This window comes from Neophocaena asiaeorientalis, unplaced genomic scaffold (genome assembly GCF_003031525.2).
Source record: "Neophocaena asiaeorientalis asiaeorientalis breed wild unplaced genomic scaffold, Neophocaena_asiaeorientalis_V1.1 scaffold67, whole genome shotgun sequence".
In the NCBI taxonomy this organism is placed as follows: Eukaryota; Metazoa; Chordata; class Mammalia; order Artiodactyla; family Phocoenidae; genus Neophocaena; species Neophocaena asiaeorientalis.
Window position 1 is genome coordinate 3,144,782 of NW_020173731.1, and position 21,525 is coordinate 3,166,306.

Here is a 21,525-nt window from a genome sequence, read left to right on the forward strand (position 1 = left end):
AGGGCAGAGTGTATTTTTTTCAGATCTGTGTGTGTGTGTGTGTGTGTGTGTGTGTGTGTGTGTGTGTGTGTAGGGGTCATGGAGGGGAGGATAGGAGTGTGGGTAGGTAGGTGGAGTCTGCTTTTGAAGGGTTTGATGTACCTGGCTAAGGAGTTTTAACTAGATCCAGTAGAACATTGTTTCTAAAATGTGTCCCAAAAATAATTAAAATAATCACCACCTTTTAAGGTACCACATGTTGTGCTGAGCGCCTTTCATAGATCATCTCATTTAATTTTTCTAACAAGTCTGTCAGGTGGCTATTCTTGCTGTCCCCATTTTATGGATGGGGAGACCACAGTGTAGTCACTGGACTGGCTCCAATTCAGGTAGACTGACTCCACCATTCTAATTCCCAGGGATGTGTAGTGGCAGAGAAAGGGGATGTGGTAAGATGCTTTGGGAAACACTCTCATAAGTTCTGCAGTTAAAAAAATAAATGTATTGAGCTCAGTGTTTCACAATTAATTTAGCCTTCTAGTAAATACTCTTCCAATCGTTTGGGTAATAAAACACTGCCTGGAGGTGGAAAGCCATAAAAAGATTTCAAGGTGAAGCATGACATGATCACCTTGAGTTTTAAGAAAAGAACCAAATAGCCGAAAAACAATGGGGATTGGGTGACAGGAGGAACAGAGATGCTAATTAGGTGGGCATAACAATAACCTGGCAAGAGGAAATAACGTGAACCCTTTAAGAAAAAAAAATTTTTAATTGTTTTAAATAAGTTCAGGGAAAAAAATCAGGTATGAGTTTCTGGCTGGGAACTCTATTTAAAGGAAGAGGCTCGGGAGATACAGGAGGCTCAGAAAATTAGAATTCTGATAATATAGTTACAATATGTTTGGATCAATGGATTTCCTCTTCCCCAAATGAAATCTTAGGTGGAACTTCAGTATGTAAAATGGAGCTGCTCTGTTTGCTGAGGGGGTGGATAGGGTATCTGGAGCCCCATCTCCTTGTGCCCTTCCCACACACGCCCCAACATGGCTTGAAAAATCATTGCCCTAGATTACGAGAGAAATAGCTAAAACAATGTTGCCTTATGACTAACTTTATCTTTAAAAAATAAATACATGGAGAAACAGCAGAGTTTAGTGGCTAGGAATGAGAGTTCGGACCAAACTGTCCGAGTTTGAATCCTGGCTCTGCCACTGATTTGCTGTGTGATCTTGAATAGTTACTTAACCACCTTGTGCCTCTGTTTTCTCATCTGTGAATGAAGATGGTAATAGTAGCAGCCTCCATAAGTTGTTGGGAGGATTAAATGAGTTAGTTTTTGCAAAGTTGCCACCGTATCTCAGTGCTGGGCACATAGGAAGCACTTAATATGGCGGTCCCCTCTGCAAAACACTACTCAGGTCAGACAGAGAAAGAGAAATATAGTATGTTATATGCGGACTCTAAAAAGAAATGATACAGGGACTTCCCTGGTGGTGCAGTGGTTAAGACTCTGCCTGCCAATGCAGGGGACACGGGTTTGAGCCCTGCTCCAGGAAGATCCCACATGCTGTGGAGCAACTAAGCCCGTGCACCACAACTACTGAGCCTGCGCTCTAGAGCCCGTGAGCCACAACTACTGAAGCCCACATGCCTAGAGCCCGTGCTCTGCAACAAAAGAAGCCACCGCAATGAGAAGCCTGCGCACGGCAACGAAGAGTGGCCTCCACTCGCTGCAACTAGAGAGAGCCGGCGCATGCAGCAACAAAGACCCCAACGCAGCCAAAAATTAAAAAAAAAAAAGAAAAGAAAAAGAAATGATACAAATGAACTTGTTTACAAAACAGAAACAAACTCACAGACTTAGAGAACAGAACTTATGGTTATGGGGTGGGGGGAAGGGTCGGGGGAAGGGATAGTTAGGGAGTTTGGGATTGACATATACACACTGCTATATTTAAAATGGGTAACCAACAAGGACCTACTGTATATAGCACAGCTCAATAATATGTAACAACCTAAATGGGAAAAGAATTTGAAAAAGAATAGACACATGTAAATGTATACCTGAATCACTTTGCTGTACACCGGACACCAACACAACATTGTTAATCAACTATACTCCAATATAAAATAGAAAGTTTAAAAAAAAAAATAAGACACCACTCAGGCTGTCTAGACCCCCTACAGTCCCTCCAGAGTCTGGGCTCTCACCCTTTTGTAAGTCTGCTCATTCCATTTTTAGATGGCTTTGATCATTAGAAGCTATGATCTTCCACTGAGCCAGAATCTTTCAGTTCCTTGAACAGTTATTAATTTCAGATTGCGCTGCCCAGTAGGATAGCCCTTGGCTACATGTGGCTATCGAACACTTGAAGCGTGGCTAGCTTGAACTGAGATGTGCAGTAAGTATAACACACAGCGGATTTTGAAGACCTAGTATGAAAAAAAGTTAATATATCTCATTAGTCATTTTTATAATAGTTACATGTTGAAAGCATAATATTTTGAATATACCATTTTCTTTTCTTTTTTAATTTATTTATTTTTGGCTGCATTGGGCCTTCTGTGCTACATGTGGGCTTTCTCTAGTTGCGGCGAGCGGGAGCTATTCTTCGTTGCAGTGCACAGGCTTCTCATTGCGGTGGCTTCTCTTGTTGCGGAGCACGGGCTCTAGGCATGCGGGCTTCAGTAGTTGTAGCACGTGGGCTCAGTAGTTATGGCTCGTGAGCTCTAGGGTGCAGGCTCAGTAGTTGTGGCGCATGGGCTTAGTTGCTCAGCGGCATGTGGGATCTTCCCAGACCAGGGCTCCAACCCGTATCCCCTGCATTGGCAGGTGGATTCTTAACCACTGTGCCACCAGGAAAGTCCCTATACCATTTTAAGTAAAATTTGTTAAAGTTAATTTTACTTCTTTAAACAAACTTCATTAAAATTAATTTTACTTCTTTTTACTTTTTAAATGTAGCTACTAGAAAATTTTAAATTACATGTGTGACTTGGGGACTTCCCTGGTGGTCCAGTAGGTAAGACTCCGTGTTCCCAATGCAGGGGCCCCAGGTTCAGTCCCTGGTCAGGGAACTAGATCCCGTTTGTATGCCACAACTAAGTTTTAATGCTGCAACTAAGAGTCTGCAGGCTGCAACTAAGAAGCCTACATGCCGCAACTGAGTCCGCAGGCTGCAACTAAGAAGTCTGCGTGCATGCTGCAGCGAAGATCCCACATGCCACAAAAAAGACCCAGCACAGTCAAAATAATAAGTAAGTAAATAAATAAATAAATAAAACGAAGTGTTAGCATAATAATTTTTAAAAATTCAGGTCACATTTTAAAAAAGATCTGGCTCACATTATATTTCTACGAAACACTGCTGTTCTAAGAAAAGCAAGGAGGCCATGTTAATAGTAATAAGGAATATAAAGAATTCCAATAAAACATAAAGATGCTAGAATTATTTCCTTTAGGGATAATCGTGGCTCTACTTTTAATTAAAAAATAATAAATGGAGGAGGGATAAATAATTTTACACAGGTACGTGAGAATACTTTTCATGACTATATTCAAGGTAGAGAACTGTTGTTTTATTAGGAAATTCAGCACTTTGGGGAAGAATAAATTTGATAACTCTTGGGCCTCTTCTAAGGCTAAACTAAGAGCCCTAGTTTTTAAAGGAGCCTAAAAAAAATCCATAACCATTTCATAGCGTTGGTGATTATCCTCTAAGTTATTCCCCTTTTCTTTTGCAAATTTATATTTTCATCTTTACTGAAAGCTGATTTATCCAGAGCTATCAGCTATGGTAGAAATGTCTCACATTTTGCTCTTTTCATAATGGCTAGAGCTTACAAAGGTACAGAATCTTAACATGCATTTCCTTTCATCAGAGTAAAGCTAACCTACATTAAGGACATTTCTATGGTTTGATTTTATGTTAATCTTTTGGGAATTGGAAATTTATCTGTGATAATGGGAGTACTCGAACACTTCATTCCCTGGCCCTGTCAGATAATAGTGGAATTTGCTGTATTTTGTAGCTAGCTTAAGCATATCTATATATGTTTGTATTTGCAGAGGACTAAAATAATCAACCATAATTAAGAACTGATTGAAGAGTACTCTGCTGGGGAAATTTCTGAATTTTGCATTGCTTTTTGTCTTTGTAAAGATTATGATGTGAACTCTTACTAGCTTAATGTCAATTCTGTAAGGTAAATTAGTGCCAGTGTCTGTTTTCTAGATACAGAGATTGTAGGTGAAGTAATCCCCTGGTCTTCATCTTTTTGTATATTCCGAGTGAGTCGTGCAGCCTCAGAAGAGTGAATTTTCTTGGCTATGAGACTTGCCTCTTGGGTCTGTGTTACTCTGCAGTTTCTTTTCCTGTACTTTTATGAAAAGATTGACTAGGAAAATGAAGATGGTGCAGTTGTTAATTATAGACGTGCCAGTTATAGAAATCCCAGACTATCCAGAGCAGAGGTTGATTGCACACAAGTTGTTTTCTGCAGTTATCCAACTGATGTATGGTGGTTTATTTTCCAAAGCATTTGGAATGTAATTGCGCGAAGTGCTGTTTTCAGAGTCTGTGTCTCGTCACCTTTTGGAGTATTTTCTATGCGTCTGTGAAAGTTTGAATGCTTGTATGTAATTCCTATATATTTTATGTGAAGGTGTCTCAACCTCTTTGTTTCTTAATTTACAACTGAAATATACTGGCTACGACAGGGACCCTATTACAACCTAATGGAAAGTATTTTAAACTTTTGCTTCTGGATGATTAACTCTTCAGAATGCTTGAGATAAGATCGTGGATTTAATCCCTAGTAATTGCCAAGACTGTGTCTGTAACCCTTATAAATAGTTAGCATTAAATCTGTGTCATTGTCATAAAACTAGAAAAACAAGACCCTCAAAAAATATGTTTCCCTATTAATAGCTACCATGGGGGATAACACCGTATTTACAAATAAATGAAGAAATCAATCAAAAACATCCCAAACTGTTTTTAAAGGCCTTATTTACTACAATCTTTTCATGATACCAGAAGAGGGCTCTTATTATGACACTGAAGGATTCACATGCCAATCTGCCACTGAAGAAACCAGCCTATTTTTGAGGGCTCACATACATTTATCCTTCCCTGTTAAAATGCAAAACTCCAAACCAAATAAACCAGGGAACTACTCATATGAAAATGACAATTTCTGTGGCTCTTACATTATTTTTTTAGTAATGCAGTTTTGCATTTTTAGCAATTGATTCAGAGATGTGATTCCTTTCCCTGGGAACCGGTTCTTCTGTCTTTTCTTTTTAAAATAAATTTATTTATTTAGTTATTTGGGGCTGAGTTGGGTCTTTGTTGCTGTGCGCGGGCTTCCTCTGGTTGCAGCGAGCGGGGCCTTCTCCTATTGTGGAGCATGGGCTCTAAGCGCGGGCTTCAGTAGTTGTGGCTCGCGGGCTCAGGAGCGCAGGCTCAGTAGTTGTGGCGCACGGGCTTAGTTGCTCTGCGGCATGTGGGATCTTCTCGGAGCAGAGCTCGAACCCGTGTCCTCTGCATTGGCAGGCACAGGGAAGCTGCACCACCAGGGAAGCCCTGTCTTTTCTTATTGCAATGAACTCATTGCAGAATTGATGGCACCAGAGCTGTTTTCTAAAGAAAACTAGAGAAATAAAATGGGATTTAGAGCTCACACAGAGGTATCCTGAGGATTAGATGGACCTGGTTTATGTTTGGTGCTTTGGAGATAAACCAAACAAGTGTCTCAGGCATTTTCTTGGGCAATATGGTGGAATCCTTTTGGTCATGGAGGAGGTAGACATTTCTACCATTTCTATTTGGAATCCACCACATTTCTTTCAACCATCTGGCAGTGTTTAGCAGTGAAGCTCAGCTTTCAGAATTCAGCTGGAGTTGAAATTGGCAAGTCGCTTATGAGCAGGCCTGGTGTGGTCTCAGCTGGGCTTGATGGGAGTAATGGCCCCTTGGCTGGTACACAGGAAGTTGATTGGTGCACGTGTTAGTTTAAGTGAGTGGTTAGGTTCTGATTCCATTTCCTGTGATGCATTTTGTAGACATGGCTGAATAAATATGTTGCCTTGTGAACTTGAACAGAACAGGGTAAGAACTTTGAGACAGGGTCTTTCTCCTCCATTGAATACTCCAGAGCAGGGATGTGGCTAGGGGAGGAACGGGGGGGCGGGGAGGAGGGGGAATGGAGAAGGTTACTTGGGGCAGAGCTTCACAAAACAGTGTGCGGATGGGGATCTCATAAATGAACTTTCCTTCCTCCTAAATAACTCAATACAGCACTTCTAAAACTAGGTCGTTCTGGCCGTAGTATGTAGAAACTGTGTCCTCCAGATTACCTGCCTCTGCATTGGAACCCCATTTCTTGAATAGTTAAATAATTGTTTCATTGGATAAATGCATGGTGAGTCACCCAGAAACACCCTGTGTCCTCTGGAAAAGACTGTATTGCAACAATAAAAATAGCTTACGCCATGGATTAGGTTTTGGCATTGGAAGTGGTTTACCTTGTTATTTGGAATTCTGTACTGTTAATTATGGCTCAAGACTATTATCATACAATGATTTCTTTTGTATCTCATCATCTTCCTTTTCTGTGTGTGCATGAATGTATCTTTGTGCATGCGTGTATGTATATGTGTACTCCATGGAATATTCTTTCTCTGGGTGGTTTTTTTTTTAAATTTATTTATTTTTGTCTGCGTTGGGTCTTCGTTGCTGTGCGCGGGCTTTCTCTAGTTGCGACGGGGAGATCAGGTCTGGTTTAATGATTGGGTGGGAATGAGAAAAGGAAATTTAAAATACCGGCCTTCAAAGCATAGGAGAAGTAAAAGTTAAATCTTTTTTTTTTTTTTTTCAAAATCAATTGTAGAATGTTTATGCAGTTACTGTGGACCCTTTATAGTTTGAGTGTTACTAATTTGAGTGAATGTTACAATTTGAATGAAGTATGGACCATAAAATCATACCTCCAAATGTGAAGACTCCTTTTAGTGAAAGATAATAAATCATGGTTGGCTTGTTAAGCAATTGCAAAGTTTGCCCTCCCTTTCTCCACCTATGCTTATAAAAGGGCTCTTTTTCGACTAAAATAATTATCACATAGCCTGTCACTGTTTACATATATTACCTCATTTATCATATGCAAACTCACTACTAGCCATCTACAATATGGTGGAATACCCTCATATGACGCTGTGCTCCATGAAGGAATTCAGTATAATGCAGGACTGCCTGGGACCCTTTTCAGACGGTTTATTAAGTACCCAGATTGCCTCATTTTAAGGTTAGCCTAAGCCCACATGATAGATCCCCTAGGAAAGCATCAGAGTGATATTCCAGTGTCCCATAAACACCTATAATGAGACTCTAAAGAAAATCTTCGGGGAGGCACTGCTTTGTGATTTTTTTTTTCTTATACCTTTTAGATTTTTATGTTATTTATAGGCCTTCCAGCTTCTGCTTTTGCTTGCTTTTTCTCCTTTATCTTTAGATAACTTCTGTTTTCTTTTTTTAACATCTTTATTGGAGTATAATTGCTTTACAGTGTATTGTTAGTTTCTGCTGTATAACAAAGTGAATCAGCTGTATGTATACATATATCCCCATATCCCCTCCCTCTTGCGTCTCCCTCCCACCCTCCCTATCCCGCCCCTCTAGGTGGTCACAAAGCACCGAGGTGATCTCCCTGTGCTATGTGGCTGCTTCTCACTAGCTCTCTATTTTACATTTGGTAGTGTATATATGTCCATGCCACTCTCTCACTTCATCCCAGCTTACCCTTCCCCCTCCCCATGTCCTCAAGACCATTCTCTACGTCTGCGTCTTTTGACTTCTGTTTTCTGATTCTGTGGTCGATAGAGATGCCAATAGCACTGATGACAAAGATTCTTGAGGCTTGCCTGCCTTCACTTTCTGAGGATGATGATCATGGTGATAACAGGAGCAGCAACCGAAGTCACCATTTATGAAGTAGTTACTTAATGTGGGCCACGCACACGTGGACAGGCATTATCTCATTTACACCCCTAACAGCCTGTGGGTGATGGTTGTAATCACCATCCCCATTTTACAGATGAGAAAGCTCTGAGACCCTCGGAGGCTCCATCACTTGTATAAAGTTATCAAGACAGAGAGTGTAAAAGCTGGGAGATGAACTGACTTCAAAGCCTATTTTCTTTCTGTTCAGCCACATTTCATTTCCCCTACGTCATCAGTCCTATTGGAACAACTAGTGGGCTCACTGGAGCTGGGAAATGAACAATAGGGTCAGAATTCACTCAAGCAAGTTGGTCTAAGTTGATAGAAATATAACCTCGGCTCTGTTCATTGGCATTTTGTTGCTCAAGAAATGCATAGATTTCTGGTATGGACTTGCCCTTCGGAAAATCATGGAGGAAATGGTCCCATCTGAAAGTACACCCGTTTAAAAATATCCTTTAGAGTATTTTGGGTCTGCAGCTTTATGTAGGGAAGGATGTGTCTGGTTTTCTGGTAAAGTCAGAGTCAAAACTTGATTACAGATTTTGGTGGGGTGGTGATGGGGATTGATCTATAGTACTGTTGAGGTGGCAGCCAGCTGGAGTGGGAAGGTCAGCGCAAAAATGCCTTTGGAAATTAAACATTGTAATGAAATGATTCCTTTGAAGGCGGCTTTCCAGGTGTGCTGTAAACCATTCTAGGCTATAATTGAAATATAAAAGAATGCTTCTAAAGCAGTGATCTATTTTTTAGCGACTGTTGTGCTAATCCTGAAATCCTAGCATGAATTAATGTAAAGACAGGATTGGATGCATAAAAGTACCTGTTTTAATCATTTAGCACGTTGTTCAAAACTAACCTGGTTGAGGCTTCAAATCTAAGGGTGAAAATCTCACTCTCATCTCTCAAATCCCCCCATCATTTGCCAAGAACAGCCACCAGGGGCTGTGAAGGGGGGCTACTTCCTCTCTCCCTGCTTAATGCCGGGGAGAGATTCCCTGCAGTTCATGTATAATGAAGTGGTCGAGGCCGATGTTTTTTAAAAGTACTTCATTAAAGCTTAAACAGTGAATCAATTTTCTGTTCCAATCCGGTACTGTATGAAAATATCTACACTGCTGAAGCTTAACGCTGGCAGAAGGTTTCATCTTTGGAGTTGAACAGTAAGTTACTTTGTAGCAGGTGAGAGAGCTGTGTTTGCCCCTGTTTCTGCGCAGAGCACAGGGAAGTGCTCTAGCTAGCACTGGCACAGGGAAGTCAGCCTTGAGATCTTAGAATACGTCCACACTGTCCCCACTCTGCATCACCCCCGCTTACCTAGCATAGGTGCATCAGTACCCACATGTACAAACAGCAACAATGGGTAGGAATACTGCATCTGGAGACTCAGGGTAGATTACAGTACTGGGTACCTGTGGTTTCTTTTCATGTGTCCCAAAGTTCAAAAGTAAAAGCCGGATCCTTGTGTACGGGCTGAGGCACCGAAGGGGAGGGAAGGTGCTGGAGTCTTATTTCCTGTGTGGTCTCAGGATGCCCCTTGTAAGCATGAACTGACGCTGTTTTATCCTTTTATCTAGACGCACTACTTTGGCCTTTGGTTTCTCAGCAAGAGCCAGCAAGCACGATGGGTGGAGCTGGAGAAACCTCTGAAGAAACATCTGGACAAATTTGCTAATGAGCCTCTGCTTTTCTTTGGAGTCATGTTTTATGTGCCAAATGTGTCGTGGCTTCAGCAAGAGGCCACAAGGTAGGTACATTTTTTCCTCCGTGTTCCATGTAGGATGTGGATTAACTGTGAGGCTTCAGATGAAGTAGATGAGCTGGTTGATTTAGGGGTGTGTGTGTGTGTGTGTGTGTGTGTGTGTGTGTGTGTGTGTGTGTGTGTAGTGGGGGAAGAGGGTATAGAATTTTTGTTAGCTAACCCCAGCGGCTCCCTGTACTGCTAGTGAGGTAGCAGTGATCCTGAAGCACGTAGAATTTTGTGTCTAGCAGCATAGACTGTGGGTAAAATCAATATGCTAGGATTTCATGAAAAATTAACCACCTAAAACCATTTGGTCCAGTCCTTCCCTCAAAATGTCCCCAAACACAATGCATCATCAGACTTTGGATTTGAGGATTGAGAAGGTAACTGAAGATGGGAGTGGAGTTGAGGAAAGCGCTGAGAGGGCAAGAGTTTTGGTTTCATGGGTTGAATACGAGGAGGCAGGAAGCCAAGGGCAGAGCGATCTGGGGATTAGCCCCGCCCTCCTGCTCATTGGCTGCTTTACCTGGGAGAGAAACCACGTGCCATCTTTGAAGTGATATTCTTCCCTCATCTGTAAAGTGAGGGATTTGAATGAGTCCCAAACGTTCTGATAGTCTGCGATTCTGTGAATGAAACGAGTGCGTTTTTGTTGGTGTTCGTTAAAATATGCAGGTGGGGGGAGTGTCTCCTTATCATTCTGTTATTTCCGGTACTGAAGGGAATCGCATAAACCCTCTACTTTAAGCCTTTTACTTGGAACATGGCATTCAGAGTGCTTGGGAAGCAATGTCAGCGGCATCCCAAGTAGAAGGAACAGTATTCTACTTGATTATTGCATGTGTCATTTCTTAGATTTTAAATTTCTGAAATAAGGATGCAGTTGAAATTTTTATTTACATTTTAAGGTGATAGTGTCCATCTTCTTCTTTTTTTAACCCAAATCCTTGTTAAATAGGTGGTATTTCTATAAACACAGGCCATGAGAGAGCCGACAGTCTGACCCAGGAAACCTATGTTAGTCTTTCAGGTGTCATTCATTTGAAGCACTTGATTGTGTACCATCGTGCACTGTTTTCAAGTGATTTCATTTATTTGTCCTTTCTGTCCAAGAAATTATCTCAAGTCAAATCAAAGCAAGATGATTTCCTCCAGCTTTTGAATCCTTGAGTACTTTACAGTGTGAGGAACACAGCATTAGGGTAAATAAGAAATACTTGCTGATTCATGGCTCTTGGACCATTAAATGCAAGAGAATGAGTGCCAAGGATGAAATATGGACTATAAATTAATGCATATTGGGAAAAGTACAGCCCGTAAGAAAAAAAAAAAATGAAGTGGTGTTCCTCTAGACAGATATATTCTGTAAGGTCTGTTCAGGAAGAGCAGTTGAAATGGTGAGGGACTCAGAAATTGTGCTTTATGAAGTTAAAGAAAAAAAAGCTTGTTTAAGCTTAGAAAAATGAAGACTTGCAAGGGTACAGTAGCTGCCTTTGGACTCTCATGGGGAGGGAATTCTGTGTCAGCTCCAGAGCACAAAATTAGGGCTGGTAATAATGAAGTTCAAGGAGTTGAAAGACTTTGGTTATCTGGCTCGACATAAGAACAAACTTTCTAATAATAAAGCCATGTAAAAGTGGAGTAAGCAGACTTATAAAAGGGCAAGAGCCCCAGTCTCTGAAAATGCTGTAGCACAGAGCGATAGCCCATGTAGTGTCTTGTAGAGGAGACCGCCATATTGGGAAGAATGTTGGAATCATCAGTGGTTCTCAAACAGACCAGGGCCTGCTAGATCGTAATTACCCGAAGCATTTATTATAAATATGGATTCTAGGGCCGCACCAGAAGTCTGAATTGGAATGTCTCAGACTGGGGTTCACGAGGATGTGTTGTTTAAGATAAACAGTATTCCTCAGGTAGCTCTGATGTTCATTCAGACTTGGGAATCAATAAGTTAGTTAACCTCTAAAGCTCTTTACAGTTTTAGATTTTCCAGATAAGTAAACTTAATGCTGCATTATTTGATTGTCAATATTTGCATTTATAAGCTGAAACAAAAAGTGTTTAAATCTCAGAAACTGAGGTATAGAGTAGGAACTTTTGAATTTCTTTTTGCTCAGTTAGGTTGGTTCATTTAAGAAGTTTGATAAGGAAGGAAAGAAGGGTTTTTCAACACAGGATTTTGAAGTAAACTCTGTTACTGTTGTTTGATCAGAAAAACTAACAGAAAATAATTCAAAACTTTGAAGGACATTTTTTAGACTTAAACATTGGAACTAACCTATGTAGATTCCAGGTATAACCTCTTTATGGGAAAGGATGTTTAAAATTAGGAGCTGGTTTGCATGAAGAGTTTTTTTTGGTCCTCCCCCTCCCCCCCAGCATTGCAGGAATTTTTGTTGTCCCAAGGGCCCTAAAACTGGAATGTGCCCAGTGGAGAAATAATAGAGAAAAGTGTAAATAAAGAAAGGAACATTGATAGAGGGAGAACAAAAAGAAAAAAGGAGGGAATTCCCTGGTGGTCCAGGGGTTAGGACTCAGCCCTCTCACTGCGGGGGATCTGGGTTCAATCCCTGGTTGGGAAACTAAAATTCTATAAGCCACACCGCATGGCTGGGCAAAAAAAGAAAGAAAAAAGGAATACATATACTTGGGAAGATTGAGGGACACCAACAATGACCCAGGTGTGATCCACTGAGACTCACCTGGGTTTTAGGCATATAGACTAGAGGGTAAAGGAGACTGGTTTGAACAGAATAACAGTTTTAAGTGCTCAAGATTTCTGGGTTTGATATTAGAGATGAATAGAAGAGCTGAATTCAAGGTGAAGAGTGCTACCAATTGTCATTAGGAGCCCTTGGGAATCTGAGCCTTCCTGGGAGGTTTTAGAAGCATCTGGGGTCTCAACTGAATATTGAAACTGTCTTCCAGGCAGAGCAGCCAAGAAGCAGTGGCGGCGGGGGGGGGGCGGGATTCCAGAGGAATGTTTGACCGAAGGCCCCGGCAGCATTCATGAGGAGCTGGTTAGTGGCTCACTCCCCAGTCAGCCCCTGTTACCTGAGTTACCAGGCATCTCAGGTGGAGGTGGGCTTTGGCTTCTCTGAGAGCACCTGGGATCCGCAGCATCTGACACAGAACAGTTAGTCTTTGTGATGCCCCGCAGAGTAAGATGTTTGCATAGATTAGAAATAGAAATCTGTCTTTCATTGTGGGCAACCCTTTGGAGGAAGCAACCATTCAACCATCTGTGCTTAAAAAATAAGCCTTTGTCTGGAGCCAACCACAGTTGTTTTCACCCAACACATGTTTGCAATGGTTTGGCTACTTCTCTTTGAGAGTAAAACAGGTTCTATAGCATTAGTCGGGACCAGCCATTTCTTTTCTGATTAAGGACAAAGAGCTTGGAGTCAATACTCTGTGTGTGTGTGTGCATGTGTGTGTGTGCACACGCGTGTGTGCATGCATGTGTGTGAACCCATGTAAAGACACACGGGGGTGAAAGAAAGATACATTTAAAAGACGTGTGTTTCATTTCTCATCTTCAGACAGTCTACCCTTGAAAACTTGCAGGTTAACACAGTATTTGGAACAATACAAAAAAAATTGGAGAAGAATGTTGATTGCAAACTGTTTAAGAAGGTGATTGACTTAAGATTATCAAGTCCAGGTTTTTTAAGTTAGAAAATCGAGAATCTTTGTTTTTTGACATTAATTTTGATATGCTTTGTCTCATCTCGTTTCCAGGATATGACTTTTGCAGAACAAATCTCTTCGTAAGTGAGGGAAAAAGGCCAAGATACTGTGGGGAGTAGGGGACGACATGGACAGTTCAGGACCTACGTTTAGGTGGTAACTGAATACAAGACCAAAGATATCAAAAGGAGAATACACACAGAAGTACACATAAAAGGGGAAAAACAAAACAAAACAACACTCCCGATAGTCTTACAGAAGTGTGAAAAAGCTGGTGAAAAGGACACACTAATAGACAGATGGAAGATGAGTCATGAAACCATAGGAATTAAAGAGATTAGGAAGAGAGTTTGTTAGCCCTGTTCCAAACTGTAAGATACATTACCTTGGGGCTTTAAAAATGTTAGTTTTCCTCCTTTGGTTAAAATGACTTGAGAGATGGGGCCACCATATTTTTTTCCGTTTTGCTTTGTTTCTCATCTCCCTTTTTGCCAGCTTATCTGCTCAGCAAAGGGACTGGCTAGGAGTTCATCTTCCCCCATCCTGTCCTCCTCCTGACTCAAAGGAAAGATTTTTGTAATGTGTTTTAATGATGTGCATAGCAACAGGCTCATTATAAACACATGGTTTTCAGATTTTTTCTGGACACAGAAAGAAAAAAGATGGTTTGTGAGAGGTGGAGAAATTCTTAGTCAAACAGAAGGATCCTTAATAATAGCCAGGGGAAACCAGAAAGCTGTTGGCCACGATCACTGCTTTTTGTTTAGGTCTGGGGTTTTTCCAAGTCTTCCTCCAGTGAGGAAGTCCCTCTTTAGTTTTTTCAATACTGAAGAGAACACTTTTAAGAGAAAAAGTAATTTTTGAAGAGTGAATTGGCTTCAAGGTTGAAGTTGCTGACTGCGTACATGGTTTCTAAAATTTTCAATTCTGGGACATTTTTCTGTTATCAGGACATGTTTGTCTTTGCATTATCCCTGTTGAATGGTCTGTTTGCATAGTGCTAAGGGGCTTTTAATTGTCCCAATGAGGGCGGATAACCTTTCCTGCTTTTCCAGAACACATTTGTAGCCTGCTGTTGAGTTGCGGCCATCCGCCTTCCTAGAGGTAAGCATCGTTTTGATGCAAAGCAGTGGAACCACTGCTGTGGCCAGCACAGTTGCTCTACCGGCCAAGGACAGTCTTGACACATTGTGGAATTCTGGTGGAAACTTCGGGTCTGGGGGACCTGTTCCAAGCTCTCTCCATCTAAGAGGGTGCTGCCTCTGTGTTTTCTGCACTTCTCAGCCTCTGTGGGTCACTCTACTCTTGGAATCACTGTTCTCCTTACACGTCTCAAATTCTCTAAAGTACTGGACTATGAGGCTATATTCTAGTCTGCTCGGTAAAGCTGCCTAGCAGTTCTTTCCAGAAGGATTTTGAAAAATACTTAATCTCTGTATGGGCTTGTAGGGGGCATTCTACAATGTTAAATGTAGCTCCTGTCTGGGAAGAACTTACCGGACAGCGTGTCATTCCACTAACTTCAAATAAATGCCCACATTGAAAGCTGCAGTGTTTAGGTACCATAAAGAGCGTGAGTGCATTTTTGTTGTGATGGTGAGTGACAAGAGAGTTACGTTATTACATTGTTAGACTATGGTGGGGGGGCAGTGGTAACCCCCCTTTTCTTCCAATTACATAGTTTGGGCCTCTGGCATATTATATTGATGGCAAAGCCAGATTAGGTGAAGCCTTACATCCTCATAAAGGTCAGATTGGTGTTTTGATTTTTTTTTTTAAACTAGGTTTCAAGAAGTGGTTCCAATGACCTTACAAAAGCTCTCTTCACCTTACCTTTCTAGTAAATACCTATGGTTTCCCTTTTAGTCTCTTGCCATCTGCCTTGAGTGCTATTATAAACAAGTCAGTGTTCAACCAGTGTTTAAAATGTCTCCTTTAAAAGCTCTAATTATGGTAACGTTTCCATTTCCTTTTACAACACCATTTATTTTGTTCCCCGGTTCTGTGAATTCTTTTATTATTTTGAAATGTCATTTTAATGGCTATTTAAAGTTTACCCGTGGGCTGGGAAATAGGGACGCTCTTCAAATCAGACTTAAAATTCAGCATGAATTCCCCGTGGATAATATAATTTGCTGAGAATGGCAAATCCTCCTCCTGGCCAGCTCCAGCGGGTGAATGAGAACTTGTTCTCTCTCTGTTGATGATTGAGAACGGAGTTGTTTCTGCCAGATATTTTAGATATTTTAAGATGCTGTTTATACTGGGATTTAATCTCAAACACCATGCTGTGTGGCTAATGTCATGTATGATGAGATGAGAGAGGAAAATGGCTGTCTGCAACAGGCAGAGCAATCTTGAAGGCGAGAATTGCTTTCCCAAAGGAGATGAGTTGATGAAAATGTTAGTTGCCATTTGCATTCTTTTTCATTTCAGCCGTTATTTTAAGTACCTGTTCCGTGTTAGACACTTTGCTAGTCAGTGGGAGTACAAAACGAACAGATCTCAACACGTCCTCTCTCTCCTGAAAAGAGCTGTATTTCCAAGCAGCTTTTATTTCATCTCTACATGTTTGACTTATTGGAGTTTGTTTATAAAGCTTACCCAGGGAGCCTGTTAAGCGTCTTCCAGGACCAGGACCAGCTTCATGGACCTGTGACCTGTGCAGTTAATTGCATGGAGCCCCACGCTCAGAAGAGCCCTGCACTTGGCTTAGTGCACTGCTGTTGTTCTTCTGAAATTCTTAATATTTTTTTTTTTTTGGCTGCGCCTTGGGGCACGCGGGATCTTAGTTCCCCGACCAGAGATGGAACCCATGCCCCCTGCAGTGGAAGCACGGAGTCTTAACCACTGGACCGCCAGGGAAGTCCCTGAAATTCTTAAGTTTTGAATAATGAACGCTGCATTTTCATTTTTCACTAGACTCTGCAGATTTTGTAGCCAGTCCTGCCCAGGACAGCCTCCTACCTCCATCCCTGTTCGTTCATCTCTGCTTGTTTTATTGTTGCCTTGTGACTTTTGCTCTTAGCTCTGGGTAGATCTGAGTCTTCTGTTATGGGTGTGATCAAAGAGAAAAGGTAAAAAGACAAACAAACAAAAACCATGGGGGAACACAAATAAAATTTTCACTGTCTCTGCAAATATGAAAATAAAATTGAGGTCCTGGTAACCATTTCTGCTCCTGGACTTGACTTACCAGAAAATCCTGCAGAGTTTGGGGAACTGTTATAAAATCAGTTGAATTTCCTTTAGGGAAGCTGATCAATTAGCTTATCTCAATCCGCAACTAGGATTTCCTCATGTTTTGCTTTGAAGAAGATGACTCCGCAAAGTTTATACTTCTCTTAATTAAATCGAAAGCACACCTTAGTGCCTACCTCATCATACCAAGTCTTCCAAATGCATGGAATTACTTTTTATCCTTCTCTTTCCTCTCACAGGAAAAAGATATAGATTGCAAGAATATGTAGGGAGATAACTATTCAGGCAACACACTGCCAGTAGAACAATGAGGTCTACACAAATAAGATGAAGTTAACACTTAAACACAATCTGGGTGTTTCTTTGATATTCTTTCCCTTTAGGGGGGAGAAAACAAATGGTAAAATAAATCAGTGTTCTTTAATAATATCACTTGACATTATTATTATTTATTGTAGATGTTCTATAATAAATGGAAAAATCGGAATTTCAAATGGAAATAGGTCCGTGGCATCATTCATGTTTCAAAAGGAGCCTTCATGTAATGTTAGGTTTCTTTAATGCATCTGGCATTTGATTTTCACCCTTTGTAAAGCAAGATATGCTTCTCTATGCTTTAACCATTAGTAAAGCAAAGTTTCTGCCAAATAGGTGAAGTATCAATAGTATACCTCAAAAAAAAAAAAAAAACCCTTTGCTTTTAAAGTGTTAAGATTCTCATTTTCAATCGTATGGTTAATGTGTATTTACTAGTTTTTTTTTGTTTTTGTTTTTAAATTTATTTTTGGCTCAGTTGTGGCTTAGTTGCAGCGTGCAGGCTTTTTGTTGCAGCGTGCAGTCTCCGTAGTTGCGGTTCGCGGGCTCTGTAGTTGAGGCGCGTGGGCTCTCTAGTTGTGGTGCATGGGCTTAGTCGCCCTGCAGCATGTGGGATCTTAGTTCCCTTACCAGGGATCGAACCCGTGTCCCCTGCATTGGAAGGCGGATTCTTAACCCCTGGACCACGAGGGAAGTCCCTATTTACTAGTGTTTGATGATCTATTCTGAAATTTTCAAAAGCAGACAAAAATCATGTGCTTCTCTTGAGCTGTTTGGAAAATAACTTGAAATCTTAAGCAAGGGTAATACTTCTGTTCTTTGTGTATTCCTTGATTTTCAAACGTACATTTATTCGTTTGTTTATTCACTCATTGATTTCAAATGGTTCTTTATCAGTTACATTGCAGAAGACTAAGATCCAACATTTGACTCATGAAACGATAAAGATTGATAAGAGAGCAAGGTTTAAAATTTTAGAATATTCTTTTTCATTTCAAAAGCTGGTAGAACATGGTGATCCCACACAGCAGTGTTTACCTTCAGCTGAGGGGTGGAGGGGGAAAAATAAACAGAAGCGATGGGAAGAGGTGTTTTGTGTGTCAAAGCATGCCGGCTATGTTCTATGGATTTTTAAAAGACATCCACTTCCTTAGAAAGTATTCCTAGGATTTGTAGGGCTATCATTATAATGGGTGGGATTGGGAATGGTGTGTTAATTTCAATGCTGGGGTTTTAAAAAAGTCTTGCGGGGAGAGGCACAGGAAGTAGTAGATGTTTTAGAATCCTTTGCTCTACTTTTTCTGGGATCTCAGTGCAGGGACCTTAAGTCAGGGCAGAGTGGGTGGGGAAGGAGGAGGGAAGTGGCAGATGTGCTGTATTCCCACGTTAAAGAGGCCTACAGTGTCAGAGCAGCAGCATCTAGAAAGCACAGAATCCTTTTTTGTGCTTTATGGTATATCTGTTTTCTGACCCAGTACAAGACTTCCAAACCTACCCAGACTGAGAATATGATAATTCTATGAGGTTCCATGGAAGAATGTAGTTTGTATTCCATCACCTGATAGAATTTAATAATAATAATCATGAGAGTGGCTAGCATTTATGTACGAGGTGCTGCACCAAGTATCTTAGGTGATTACCTTTTTCGGTCCTCACTACAACCCTATGAAGGGGGCTCTATTATTATTCTCTGAAAAAGGATTGTGGGTTTTTTTCCCTAATAGAAGTTTTATTACTAATAAGCGGAGATTTCATCCATCAAAGTAGTTGAATCTTTTACATTACTTTGCCAGAGAAATACTCTCGTCCACATGTCCCTCTACTCCCCAGCGTTACCAGAGAAATGGGAGGTGGGGCCGTTAGTTCCTACTGAAGTGTCAGCAAAGAAATCCAGAGGGCTGAAGTACCCGTAAAGTCAGAGATCATACGCTGGCAGCACGAGAGCTGATTCTGGTCTACTGGTGGGTTTGGTTTTACCTGGACCATTTTTTTTTTTTTTTTTGCGGTATGCGGGCCTCTCACTGCTGTGGCCTCTCCCGTTGCGGAGCACAGGCTCCGGACGCGCAGGCTCAGCGGCCATGGCTCACGGGCCCAGCCGCTCCGCGGCATGTGGGATCTTCCCGGACCGGGGCACGAACCCGTGTCCCCTGCATCGGCAGGCGGACTCTCAACCACTGCGCCACCAGGGAAGCCCTGGACCATTTTTTTAAGAATTGAATTTGGATGCCTTACAGATAGGTATAGGCTGTCTAGTTTGCCCAGTTCCCCGACTCCCTGTCGTGTGACAGTCCGCGACATGGATTCCTTCATGTGACCTGCTGGCCCTGTAGGCATTTAGGTTGTGACTGCTGATACTTGTGCTCTCTGTATAACTTGAAGTGCTTCTCAGTACTGGGATCAGCCCATACCTCCGCATTGGCCCACTTGGGTTTACGCCACTCAGAGTCCAGCTGTCTTAACACTTTAGCCACCTACCAGAAACTGAAGGTGGTTCAGCTGGATGTGGGAGTATCATTTTCCTTACATCCTCGTCTGAAAAGTTTGTTTCTATGTCAGATTGCTCCAGGGTGCTAGATGACATATTCTGTACTTTATGTAGTGGAGATGGGGCTTAAGTCTTTCAGAGTTTTCCCCATTATTGTTTCAATATCTGCCTCATCTCTGATTACTCATAAAAGATTCCATCCGAAAAAAAAAAAAAAAAAAAGATTCCATCCGTCACAAAGGTACCAAACGTCCTGTAGGCCCAAAAAAAAAAAAAAAAATCACCCAAATATTAAGCAAACATAGCCTATTTGAGAAAGTAGTTTGCCATCTATCAAGACAGATTTACCAGAATCATAGTTTTATATCCAAATGTGAAACGCCACAGATTCCAGAGGCCAGTTATTTTATTGTAAAGGTGAGAGAAGTGAGAACTAGAGAGATAAAGGGGCTTTGCCCGTAGTCACACCACTGCTTAGAGACAGAGAAGTCGGACTCTTCAGCCAATACTGGAATGGTTTCAGGTGAACCAAGAATGCAGACGTGGGAGAGCCCGGGGAGAGGATTTATTTAAACTTCCAAAAGCCTTGGCCCGTCTTCCCCTCCCTTGCCCTGCAATAGCTAAGACACCCTGTGGTACTGGAAGAGATGTGTTTTGTCCAAGGGAAGGAAGTAGTTTAGACAGCAGAAACAAAGGGTAAGGGAAAACAGGCACTTCTTTGAATGGGGTGAGCGTTATGTCGAGATTGGAACTGAGATGGGTTTTATTTAACATTTTTATCAGTGATCTGCTGCCCTGGGCACAGAGTGAAAGTGCCAAGCTTTCAGATGACACTAAGCCCTTTAGAAGAGTGGAAAATTGAGACATTGGAAATAAACAGTAGAAAGGTGTCAGCTGGTGTCAGATTCCCAGGTGTGACTGTGAAAGGATGATACTATTCTTTCTGGTGTAATTTGTGAGAGGAGGGGAGGAGTCCTCATAGCAGGGGCACGTTGCAACGTGTTTCAGTTTACAGCAGCCCAGCTCTCAAGGTTGGCCCGTCAGTCTTGTGCTGCAGCTGGCCAGAGTTGAGTAGATGTGTTGCCAGCATAAAAAGGTGTTACCGTTATTCAGAGCAAAGCCCAGCAAATTTTACATAAGTTTCACTGAAATGCAAGCCAGACTGCATTGATACTTTAACAGACAATCAGAGAGAGGAAGCAGTGTTAGAAACAAATGTTTTTGACCAGGACAACAAATGTTTTGAAGAAGGTCTTCAGAAGACCTGAACAGTGATCGCTAAAGAGAGAAACCCATAAGTCAAAGGAAAACTCGAAAAGGTCAGTAATTTGGATCCTTGAAATAAATGACCAATTGTGAAAAGATGGATACTGGTGGAAAAATACGAATGCAAGTTATGTATCTGCCAGACTTCACTGTGTGTATATTTTGAATGATTGATGGAATCAGCAAAGAACTCATATTCGGTCTAATCTTCAAGGAAAATAATAGCTGGGAATAAAATATAGTTCAAAAACAAAACTGCTGTAGTAGGAGCACAGATTTGTAGTCAGAAGACTTCGTTTGCAGATATTTGTTTCTTGGTCAGGCTCTGTAAACCTCCCCAAACTCAGCCTTTGTGTTTATTGTCAATCAGAGATGATACCAGCATAGTTACTGTGATGATTAATTCAGAAAGCACAGAGTGGGTTTCAGCACACAGTGGGTATTCAAATAATGTTTGTTTTTTAAATAACAAAGATATAGTGTAAGGTAAGGAGAAATTGCTGTGCGGATAGTTGTCAATCACCTGGTAGAAGAATCAATCCGGGCCCATGGTAACAGGAAACATACAGGGAAGAGCATTCTGGGAAATGTAGTTCAGCCTAGCCAAGTTGTGACCTTACGGTGCTACCGAGGGGCTAGGTACCTAATTGATGATTAGCAGAGCCCAAATCGCTATAAACCCTGCTTTAGTAGAAACTCTTATTGAGTACAAATTTGGTACTGACACATGAGTGCTAGAAATCAAAATTACCCTCCAAAGACAAAGGATTTGATGTCATTGAAGTTAAGTTCAAATTTGTCCCTTATTTCCTCTGGCACTTCCTAAAGTTAGAGTT

General features: G+C 41.4%; 1 protein-coding gene across 1 annotated transcript in view; it reads left to right on the forward strand.

Moving 5' to 3' along the window:
- PTPN14 (protein tyrosine phosphatase non-receptor type 14) overlaps positions 1 to 21,525 on the forward strand; it is a 101,898-nt gene that overhangs the window by 4,383 nt on the left and 75,990 nt on the right. The window contains exon 2 of the mRNA XM_024751196.1: positions 9,563 to 9,732. Within this exon, the coding sequence (XP_024606964.1) occupies positions 9,563 to 9,732 (170 nt within the window). The remainder of the gene's footprint in view (positions 1 to 9,562; positions 9,733 to 21,525) is intronic.